The sequence below is a fragment of the Gadus macrocephalus genome, chromosome 18 (genome assembly GCF_031168955.1).
Source record: "Gadus macrocephalus chromosome 18, ASM3116895v1".
In the NCBI taxonomy this organism is placed as follows: domain Eukaryota; kingdom Metazoa; phylum Chordata; class Actinopteri; order Gadiformes; family Gadidae; genus Gadus; species Gadus macrocephalus.
Window position 1 is genome coordinate 3028222 of NC_082399.1, and position 11386 is coordinate 3039607.

Genomic DNA, 11386 nt, shown 5'->3' on the forward strand with positions numbered 1-11386 from the left:
ATTTCTAACATTTTCAACCTTGAAAATTGACCTAGTAGCCTACATACCAACTGACAGTTATTCACTGTACAGTGGCAATATTACCACTGTTATTACTACTATTGAATACACCATGAACGAGCCGACCAATACACTAAAACCAAACCACCACATGTTACTGGTGGCTCAAATACATTCGATTATTCGTTCAAGATAAAAAAAAGTGAGTAGTGTGCACATAGTTTGCACAGACTACCCTGCAAGTGCTGAAAGGCGATAGGCTGCCTGAGAGCTGCCCCCCGCAGACACACCTCCGCTGGCTAATTTAAGACCGGACGGGAGCTGGTCTGAGATGCAAACTGCGTCAATCATCGTAAACACTAACCACTGCTTTACTCGTCGTCTATAGCCACGACTGTAACGATTATTATTATTATTAATGAGCGTCTGGTACACGCACGTCAACGTATAACCGTATGATTGATCTTCGATCGATATGCTGTTTTGAAGCGACTCATATACCAATGTATTCTCCAATACACTTGTTGACAGGCCTCGCAGGGTCTATTCGCTAAACTTTTTGGCCCGGATAATAAAGTGTACATCACAAATGATGTCCCCCTGAAGAAGAGCGGACACGGAACATCATTCATACGCATCACTGTTTCAATCGGCCGCACACACCTTGTCCTATTAACGAGGTTATAACCCGACCCAACACACGCCCCAGACAACGAGTGCATGACCCGTATATAATGCTATAATAACATTAGTTAGCCCGGGGTCAGACACTAGCAGGGCAGCTAACCGTAGCCTCAGTCAGATGATGGGAGGAGACTTGCAGACATCCCCTCATAATATTACATTAAGCTGCTTTTAGAGAGCAGAGGAAACTCTCATACCCCAAGATGCTGAGATGTGACAGATGCTCTTCAGTCCTGAGCGCTCTTCAGGCTCTTTGGATGCGGTGGATGGCCGGTGTAGAGGAGCGACACCGGACGGTTCTGCGTAGATGTGAAGGGGCGACGGAGGGGGCGGGCCTGTTAAGGGAATGGCTCGCCTGCGTCACACCCCGGGTCCCAGCCAATCAGGGAGCGGAGGCGCAACCTTCCTTCACACATGCTGCAATGTGTCGCCCTGTTGCACTATGAGCATCGCTGACGGCCTAGGGTTGCGTGTGATTGGATCAAACACCCTTTGAGCCTGAAGCACTACCGGTTATGCACTCCGGTGTGACAGTTGAGTAAGGAGATGTGTATGTATCTTTAGCTCCACACACATTTGATCTTTCTTTGTTTCGTTTTGTTATTTTTTATTCTGTGTCTCCCTCATGTTTTAACCCAACCTAAAGGTTGGGTTAAAAGCGCCAGAAATGCCAAACAAATAATACAAATAAAAACAATAGGTTGTCTCGCAACTTCGTTGCTTGACACCCAATTATTGTACAGGAGGCCTGTGTTTGTGTGTGTGACGTATTGCCTATTTGGACTTCAGGAACCACAACTCCGTGTTCTGCGCATGCGCCTTGAACGAAACCGTTCGTCATGGCCGACAGCAGCTGGACGAGCTCTGCAGAGAGTTTGAAAGGTGTTATTTTGGATCTCTGCGGGGTTTTGTATGACAGTGGAGAGGACGGCGGGACTCCAATCCCTGGTTCAGTGGAAGCAGTGAAAAGGTACAGATACACAGTTAATGCTGGTGCAGTTTAATGATGACAGTGTGTATTATAGGAGTGCAAGCATGTTTTGCAACTTTGCAAAAGGTTCAATGCAGTCAGCAGTGCAGCTGAGTCGCAACTCAATAGCAGCACGCATGTGTTGTTCTCAGACTCAAAGCATCGGACCTGAAGCTCCGTTTCTGCACCAATGAGACCCAGGCCAGCAGAGACAAGTTTGTGGCCAAGCTGCAGAAAATGGGCTTTGACATTTCCGTGTGTGAGGTGTTCTCCCCAGCCCCCGCAGCCGTGGCTGTCCTGAAAGACCGGGGGATGCGACCCCATCTGCTGGTCTACGATGGTATTACATCTTTTGACTTTTTATCAATAATAATTAGCGCGTTTTAGCAGGCCTATATGATTAGGCTATTATTTATATGATCAGGCTATTATTGATGATTGATAAACAAGTGTGGAAGAAAATGATGAAGTATTGTGTTTTTGTTTTGCTACAGGACTTCTCTCTGAGTTCGAGAGTGTTGACCAAACCAACCCTAACTGCGTAGTGGTTGGAGATGCCGCAGGGAAGTTCACCTACGAGAACCTGAACGATGCATTCAGGGTTCTCATCGGCCTGGAGAAACCAGTGCTGTTCGCGCTCGGAAAAGGGTAAGAGTTTACATCAGAGTGGGATTTGTTGCCCAATAGCACACAGAAAAAACTGAAACGGCAAATTTCAAAAGTTTCTGTGCCTTCAGTTTTTGCCAGCAGTGCCATGTTTCAACTCGCCTGTGTATCTGCACTATTCTATGATGAAAAACTCATTTGTTTTTATCTTATTCTCCTTATTCCAAATATAAACTAAGCCGTCAGGTAATTCTCGGGAAATATAATGTTTGTTTGATGAGGGGAGATGCTGTTGGACTTTTACCATTATAATAATTGCTTTAACTGGTTACCTCCCTCTCTCTCTCTCTCTCTCTCTCTCTCTCTCTCTCTCTCTCTCTCTCTCTCTCTCTCTCTCTCAGGAGGTATTACAAGGAGGCCGATGGCTTAAATCTGGATGTGGGCCCGTACATGAAGGCTTTAGAAGTAAGCCATTCCTAGAAACATCGACTCATCTGCTCCACAAAAAGAGCAGTCTCAAATCGTGTGCGAGTGTTAATGTTCCAACGCTCTGCCCTCTCCAGTACGCCTGTGACGTGGAGGCGGAGGTGATCGGGAAGCCGTCCTCTGCGTTCTTCCACAGCGTCCTCAGTGACATGGGCCTTCAGCCTCACCAGGTACAGTGGAACCGCTACGACTGGCGCCCCTAACGGCCAATGAACACGGCCCTTTGGGGCGGGCACCAGATCAGCAGAATTTTCCTGTCCAAAATAGACTTGAGTCCCCCTTTTTGTTTTTTGGTTTTTATCAAATGTGCCTTCTTGTAGTGTTGTGCATTGTTCTCTGTTTGGTTGGTAAATGAACAAAATCCATACTTAGCATACGTTCAAAAAAGTGAAAACAATTCCTATTCCTTTTCGAGGCCAATCATAATAATGCATCCTAATATTATTTATATTTCTTTTTTTTGGGTAGCACTACAAAAGTGAGGCAGATTTCAGGCTCTGTTTGCTTTGGGCGACAGTGTTTATGACTTTGGGTTGCACTTTTATTCAACCTTTCTGCATCTCGCTCTCACTCACTCCCTCGCTCACTTAACCATCATCACCTGTGCAGGTGATGATGGTCGGGGACGACCTCGTTAACGACGTGGGCGGGGCCCAACTCTGTGGAATGAAGGGTCTGCAGGTCCGGACTGGCAAATATAGGTCAGTGGTTTCTGTTCTGTGCTGAATGGACCCCCACACACACACACACACACACACACACACACACACACACACACACACACACACACACACACACACACACACACACACACACACACACACGAAAACACACACACACACACACACACACACATGAAAACACACACACACACGAAAACACACACACACACGAAAACACACGAAAACACACACACACACACACACACACGAAAACACACACCGCAGCTTCCCGCTTTTTTGGACTGGAAAAAACAAATATACAAAACTGAATATACATGTACATTTTCAAATATAAATAAGAAATCAAAAAATGAAATGTATGTACTTCAACAGATCTTTCTGTCCCAAATTAAATAATAACACAGGTTTTAGACCTTGATATGTTTTTGGCAAATACCAAAACGTCACCAATACCAAGTACTAGTGCCAATGGTGAGTACTGATAAGCGTCGGGGAAATGTCTGAGATGTTTTTGTTTGCACTGCAGTAGACATGATCTGTTCAGAGTTGTACATAATGTAACAGAGGCTATACATGTTTGTAGCACAAAGAAATATGCATGTGCATTGCCTTTAGTGGACCGGAAGAACTCAGAAGTCAGTTTGAAGCTTGACGAATTGTTCACACAAAAGAGATTTAGGCGTAACCGTAGGAGTATAACCGTAACAAGTATGAACTGGCCCTCATAGCGGTCAATGCACACGGCCGTTTGGAGCGGACACCAAAAATGCAGCCTGCTACATTCGCACTCTTTGCCAACAATGTGATTTGCAAAACAATATGACTTTCATCAAACAAATGTGAGTGACTTTACAAAATATAGCACGAGAAGGCAACGACTGAGATGCAACACAGAAAATACTAAAAAGGAATGCAGACAAGCCGGAAAACGTAAACAAACCTCCCAGACAGCTCGGTCTGCGGGAGACTATTGCGACTTATACATTTTCAGTGCCGTTTATCCGCCACAAGAGGGCGACACCCCACCATAATTAGAATAGGCCTTGACTGATCATTCTGGGTCAGCTACCAGTCTACTCGTATTTATTTCAGAAACTAGAAACAGAAACTACTCCAACGAAACTCGTTGTTGGCTGGGATTTTCAAACCAAGTTTATGTCTTAACTCAAGGGATTATTGTGTAATTAGAAAAGGTCTGTTTTATATGATGCATCATATGACTTACTCAAATAAATGGGAGATCCCCTCCTGTTTGGGGAGCTTGAGAACAAAGACCTTTAACAGCCTAGAAGTTTAAATGTCTGTCGTGGGATTTAACATTTTTAACATCGCATGATGACATTTTTCGGACACAGCTGTGTTCTGGAAATGTCATCACATTTCCTGTTGTATTTGGCTTTTGCAATGTCCACACTTATGCTGATAGAGTAGACGTCCTGACAACTTGAACTCCATTGTATTGACTTGTTCTACCCCACCTGTATGCCTCTCTCACCGTAGCTCTGTGTAACATTGAAATGCAAAGTGTGTGTGTGTGTGTGTGTGTGTGTGTGTGTGTGTGTGTGTGTGTGTGTGTGTGTGTGTGTGTGTGTGTGTGTGTGTGTGTGTGTGTGTGTGTGTGTGTGTGTGTGTGTGTGTGTGTGTGTGTGTGAACTTGTTTTATCTGCGGTGTACAAGCGTGCGTTGACCCACATATTACTGCCGACCCCGTGCAGTATCGCTCCTGTGATGATAAGTCGGCTCAGGAGACGTTGAACTTTATACCGTTCACTTCCTGAAGTCCGTTGAGCCGCCACCGTCTGCTCCTCAAAGCGATGACATCAGGTCCTCCCCGTCCAGGCCCAGGCCCGGTTCAGACCGGACCCAGCCCCGTCCGGCCCGGGTCTGGACGGGGAGCAGAGGAGATGGGGTCACGGGGTCACGGGGTCGGCGTGCAATGGGCTGAAATCAGCACCCGGGATAAACCAGATGACATGATGTTATGGCTCCTTCCTCCCCTGTTGAGTCCTGAGGGAGAAGAGGGAGAGGGGAGGGAGAGGGAGGAGAGAGGGAGAGGGAGGGAGGGAGGGAGGGAGAAGGAGGGAGGGAGGGAGGGAGAGGGAGGGAGGGAGGGAGAGGGGGGAGAGAGAGAGAGAGGGCGCGGTGGGAACACTCCGCACTGTAGCTGAACGCCAGCATCTGTGAAATCAATAGTCGGCCACCGAGGGGTCTCGTTACCACCCCGGTGGTCCTCATTTGTGGACAATTGCTGGATCGCACACACAAACACACACATTTAGACAAAGGATGACTTTATTCAACGTTTTTGTGCTGTTTTTTTTGTGTGGTCATTCACCCTTAATGTTGACATCACGCTGTTCTTGTTGTTGTGACGGGCCTGGCAAACAGCAAGCCCTCGTAGAGGTGTTTCTCCACCCCCGTTACCTGTCGGCCTTATTCACTGAGCGGCCATCTTCGTTCTAAGCGCCGGCGGGGTACTGAATCCCACCTCCTAGCTAGTGTATAGAACCAAGATGGCCGCACGGTGAGTAAGTAGGTAGTGTCAACCACGTTACTGTCGTAATTAGGTCAGCTTTCTCGTCTCTGTCTGAGAAACGCACTGAGAAATCAATAGAAATAAGGAGAATAGAGAACATCGCGCCAACCTTATGGTTTCCCTTCTTCTAAATATTGTCACGTTTCGCGTTGGCGTTAAAAACAATGCAATGTCGTTTTCGCACCTACCCCTCTCTTCCACCTGATGTGTTCCTACTGCGGGCGACTATAACTCAGGAGGTAGAGCGGGTTGACTCGTAACCGGAAGGTTGCTGGTTTGAACCCCCGGCTCCTCCTAGCCGAGTGTCGAGGTGTCCTTGAGAGAGACACTGACCCTGACTGCTCCCGACGAGCCGGCTGTCACCCTGCGTGGTTGAAAAACACCGTCGGTGTGTGAATGAATGAATTTCGATTTCGATAAATGCGTCAGCAAAATCCCCCAAAATGTACATTAACATAGACACACAGTACATAGCAATGTTTCCATAAAATACATTCAGTACTCCATGCTCGTTTCTCACACATTGTCGGGTAGCAGCCCTCCTGCGAACCAGACGTGGTCAGCTGAAACGATGGGCTGTGTTTCACTTGTCGCCCCTCTTCCACTCACCAGTCCATTGCCTCCACCCAGGGGCGGTGTATTGTGTAAACATTTTCCGAGAAGCCGTACGGCCACGGTGACACCCGCTGTTTGTCTTGCTTTGAGAGGCCGAGCCAGGGGTCGGGGTTTACAGTTGTTCAGCGACAGAGAGCGGGGAGAAAGAAAAAAAAAAAGAAAAAAAAAACATGGTTGGCTACGTGCTGTAAATCGCTGATGTGGGGGAAAACAGCTGTTTCCAAGCCACCAGATGCTGTGACACGCGCACGCGCGCGCGCGCGCACACACACACACAGGGGCCGAGGGAAAATGGCTTGCCTCAAAATAGAGACCGGGAAATGGAAATGAACGCATGTAAACACACCAGTGTGAGTCGGATGCAAACTGGTGGCATTGAGATACAAACGAGGACTGAACTGAATCTGGGGACGCCCTTTCGTCGGTTTAGCATATAGCAAAGTTTTCTCAGTTCTTGGACTCTAAATCCTCTAAATCCTTTTGCATTTGCATTGGGGACTCTCTTGGGAGCTATTCAAATGACTGCGAAACCTTTGGAGGTTTCGCCTCCTAAACCTTTACTTCATTTCTCATGGCCTACATCCTCCTTCACAACCTTTTTGTCTGTGGCCATGCGGGTGCAAGCATATTGGCTTTCCACAATGTTGGTTGTGTGATCCGATCATAGTCGTCGGTCGTACAAGCCTGAAGCCTAAATTCTCTGCCTGTGTACTTTATTTATTTTACCGGGGGATAGTGAGAAAATTTTTTTTTTGGATTCCTTTGTATGTTTGTTTCACGTGAAGAAAGTGACAACAAAGCTGACTTTGACTTTTACAAACGCAAATCATGCGAACAACTCCTCTCCACCAGGTATAGTGGTGCCTGAGCATGTAGCGACGCTGTGAATGTGTCCCAAATAGTGTTAATTCGAGGCAGAGCCAGGCGGCCGATGCAGTATCAGGGCGTCCACAGACGCACTGTTAGGGTGCGCACGAGGCGGGCGGATGGGTCACCACACACTTGCTAACTGTCGGATATTGTTGTGCTGCTTACACTCAATCCCCCCCCCCCCCCCCCCCCCCCCTCTATTTAAAATCCATAACTCGGGTAAATAAATAATGGCCCCGGCGCAGGCCTAACAACAACAACAGAGGTCCTGGGAACTCTCTGCTCTTTAATGGGGAACAGGTTTCCACTGGGACAGAGAGAGGCGGTGTTTTCGAAAGTGAGCCGCAGCCGTTGGAAGATTTGTCTCCCGATGTTTATTATCAGCCTGGGAACCTCGACGTCACTCACAGGACCTCTACGGCCTGCTAGACGGGACCTCTTGAGTCGTCACCATGGATCTATTCTCCAAGATAGATCTAGTCGTCACCATAGATCTACTCTGCTAAGATAGGAAGCTCTAGAGTCTACTAGTTAAGGGTTCTAGGGTCTTCTAGGTAGGGGCTCTCAGACCTGCTAGATAGAACCACTTCACTGCGGTGTAATATTTAGCTACTCGAGCACGTAGCTTTGCGATGCGGAAGAAGATGACTGACCACAAACATGAATCACTTCAATCCTCCTTTAATGGACCTCTGTCTGTTTGCTAGTTCAGGGCCCTTTCTGACCCCCCCCCCGCCAACCCTACAGCCTTGATGGTTGAAAGAAAAACAGAACGCTCTTCTGGACGCAACGGAAGTGACCCCTCGAGCCGCTGGGCACGTTAGCCCGCCGCTGGAATCTGTTCATGTGCTGCAGCCACATCTCTCACAACGTGTGTGTGTGTGTGTGTGTGTGTGTGTGTGTGTGTGTGTGTGTGTGTGTGTGTGTGTGTGTGTGTGTGTGTGTGTGTGTGTGTGTGTGTGTGTGTGTGTGTGTGTGTGTGTGTGTGTGTGTGTGTTGTAAACCACCCTGTGTGTGCCATTCCTTATCTATCAGGGAACTATCTACAAAGCGCAATAGATGCAAACACACAGAAAGTCCCACTGGGGGTAATAAACGTGTTCCTTTAGCCGTTCGAACGCAGCTGTCGCCCTCACGCCGGGGGTATGCAAAGGTTATCGGAAATAACTTTTAACGTCTCAACGTAGGACGCAGGAAAAAGGCCCATGGACCTCAGACCTGCAGCTCTGGGAAAAGGCTGCTCCAGTTCCCAGTTCCTCCTGCATGGCCTTCGTGGCCTGATGCACGTTGTTGGGAGAACATGAACTGGGAACTGGGGATTGAAGGAACATGAACTGGGAACTGCACGCTTGGAAGCGGAAACGTGCTGAACGGTTTGGAAGTGTCGGTGTTTTTGTCCAGCGGTTGGTTTTTGATAGTTGAATGAGGACTCGTGCAGAGAGACGCACGACCCTCCGGGTCCGAGTTCATGTTCTTCCACCAGCCCCGTCGGGACTCGAAAGTGTTCCGGTGGTGTATGGTCCCGAGGTGTGTCCCCCTTGCCCCCCCCCCCCCCCCCCACCAACACCTCTGATGAGCCGGCCCGCGGTTGCCTTCGAGGAACCATGCAAATAGCCCGCATTATTTGTGTAGTGCATGGCGAGGGCCCGCTTATTAGGATGGCAAATATCTTGTTTGACGAGCCAGAAACAGGAAGAATTCCCCCTCCCGCCCCCTCTCTTCTGATTTGGAGATTCTCTGTAAAAACATTGTTCTGTTTGTCCTTTTGGTGTTGTTTGTTTAACGAGATGTGTAACTGTGATGGCGCATTCCCCGGGCGTGCCATGATTGAATCAGCGTGTGAGTTCTCGTGAACTGAATTGACATGTAAAACCAGCGTCGAGGACCTGTTGGGCTGCCTCACTTCATCTGCCGTGTGTGTGTGTGTGTGCACATCCTCGTGTGTGTGTGTGTGCGCACCCGTGTGTGTGTGTGTGTGTGTGTGTGTGTGTGTGTATGTGTGTGCATGCGCTAGTTTGTGTGTGCCTGTCTGTGTGCGCCCACCCGTGTGTGTATGTGTGCACAAACCTGTGTGTGTCTGTGTGCGCACACCCGTGTGTGTGTATCCGTGCGCTTGCCCGTGTGTGCGTGTGCGCAAGGCGCCGTACATGCCTAAGTCGTCCGTCCAGGACTCTGCCTGGTCCCCTCCAGCGTCACGTGTCCCCGATGAACTCTGTCACACGGTGCCGCAGCGCGCTGTTAAATGCGGCCCGAGTGTTATCTCTGTGCAGCGCCCGGGGGACACAGACTGTGTTTCAGCGCGGCTCGTCTTACCCACAATCCATTTGGGTGTCCATTAACCAGAAGCCGCCATCACGGTCTGGTTCTCAGGTGCTTCTGCGGTGACGTGGGACTCTGAAACCGGGAACGGTGAATGGGTTTGTAAGCGCAGTACGACGATATTTGTTTATCCTCTGGAGAGAAGGAGCTCTTTTTCGTTGTGAGGTCCACAGAGTCACTGTGAGTCTCACTGTGACCGAGTGTCTACATTTGCAACATCCTGGCCCTTCCCTTGCAGCTAATCAGAGATATCTTGCTTACATATATAACCGTTCTCACGCCCCGTCTGCTCAACTGCTCTTTTCGGCGTATCAGTGTTGTCTGTGTGCAAAAGGAAGCGTCACTTATCGCCTCTCTTACCCTCATCGTTGCACTCTGAGGTGTGGCCCTTGACATCTGTCAAGATTGCACGAGGAGTGCACGCGGCAGACAACTCTCAGGCACTTGTTTGGTGTGGAGCTGGCGCACGTTCCGAGTCACGTGTTTATGTGCACATAATCTCATCATTCTGCAGAGTCGCTCACCAGCTTCCGCGAGAGACTCAAGACTCACTTGTCCACAGTTCGCCTGGACTCTGTCTAGCCTCCCCCCCCTCACCACCGACTCTACTAAAAGCACCCTTCTTACACACTTATTGTATGTCGTACGTCCTGGCACTTAAAATAGCACTTAGCATCGTGTAGTGTCTCATTCTATCTCTGTTGTATACGGGAATGGGTTAACCTAGCAATTGTAAGTGCTTGCACTCGTTTCTATGAACATCCTTGCTGTAGCGACAGCATTATGCATTGTTGTTTGTCTCTCTTCATACAAATGTACTTATTTTAAAACCGCTTTGGATAAAAGCGTCTGCTAAATGCCCTAAATGTACAAGTCAATATTTATAAAGCCCTGTTTGAGGCCATCCCACCGTATCAACTGATGCCTCCGGTGGCCTCGAGTGTGTTCTCGTCGGCTTTCCTTTCTTCCCTTTGTGTTGGTTCTGTCCCTGCCCGCTCGTTCCATTTCGTTTCCCAGCGGCGCTATCTTAAGCACGTTTCCCATGTGTCACAGCCGTGCGCGGAGCAATGCCACTATACACTCAATACCGTACAGTACTCTCAGTTCCTCTTTGTTCGACCACGTTCTCTCACTTCACCCTTGTAAACAGAAAAAGGGGGAACAAGTGACGGTGTAATCAAAGCCGAAGGCAGCGTTTGGTTTCCCGTTGAGTCTACCAGGGCTCGTCAGTGGCACCGGCAGGAGGATCAACCCCACATCCACGCACGGCGATGCCAGCTCTCTCTGTCCCTTTTTTTTTTTATCCGGTTCCATCTTGGGGTCGGCCTAGCTCAGGAGGTAGAGCGGGTTGACTTGTAACCGGAAGGTTGCTAGTTCGATACCCAACTGATAGTCGAGGTCTCCCGGACCAAGACGGCTGACCCTAACGGCTCCTGACGAGCTGGCTGTCGCCTTGCGTGGTTGACGCCGCCGTCGGTGAACGTGTGTTTGTACCGTTGTAAGCAGATTGGGTAAAAGTGTCTCTGCTAAAGTGGCCTTAATGCAAAGGGCTTGGAAGTGACGCCAGGCCAGAAATGATGTCAGTCCCCACACCGGTTCTGTCATTCTTCCCCTCCC

General features: G+C 48.8%; 1 protein-coding gene across 3 annotated transcripts; it reads left to right on the top strand.

The window, feature by feature from the left end:
• The first annotated feature begins 1123 nt into the window (after nt 1-1123).
• Nucleotides 1124-3633, top strand: lhpp (phospholysine phosphohistidine inorganic pyrophosphate phosphatase). 3 transcript variants are annotated; one of them, XM_060037562.1, is made up of 7 exons: nt 1124-1234; nt 1474-1654; nt 1807-1994; nt 2149-2302; nt 2662-2725; nt 2824-2916; nt 3356-3633. In XM_060037562.1, the coding sequence occupies exons 2-7, from the start codon at nt 1524-1526 to the stop codon at nt 3470-3472; spliced, it is 747 nt and encodes a 248-aa protein (XP_059893545.1). In that variant the 5' UTR covers nt 1124-1234; nt 1474-1523; the 3' UTR covers nt 3473-3633. The 3 variants fall into 3 exon arrangements, with proteins under 3 accessions (XP_059893545.1, XP_059893546.1, XP_059893547.1); XM_060037563.1 differs by having other exon boundaries at nt 1136-1222; XM_060037564.1 differs by having other exon boundaries at nt 1199-1217.
• The last annotated feature ends 7753 nt before the right edge of the window (nt 3634-11386 follow it).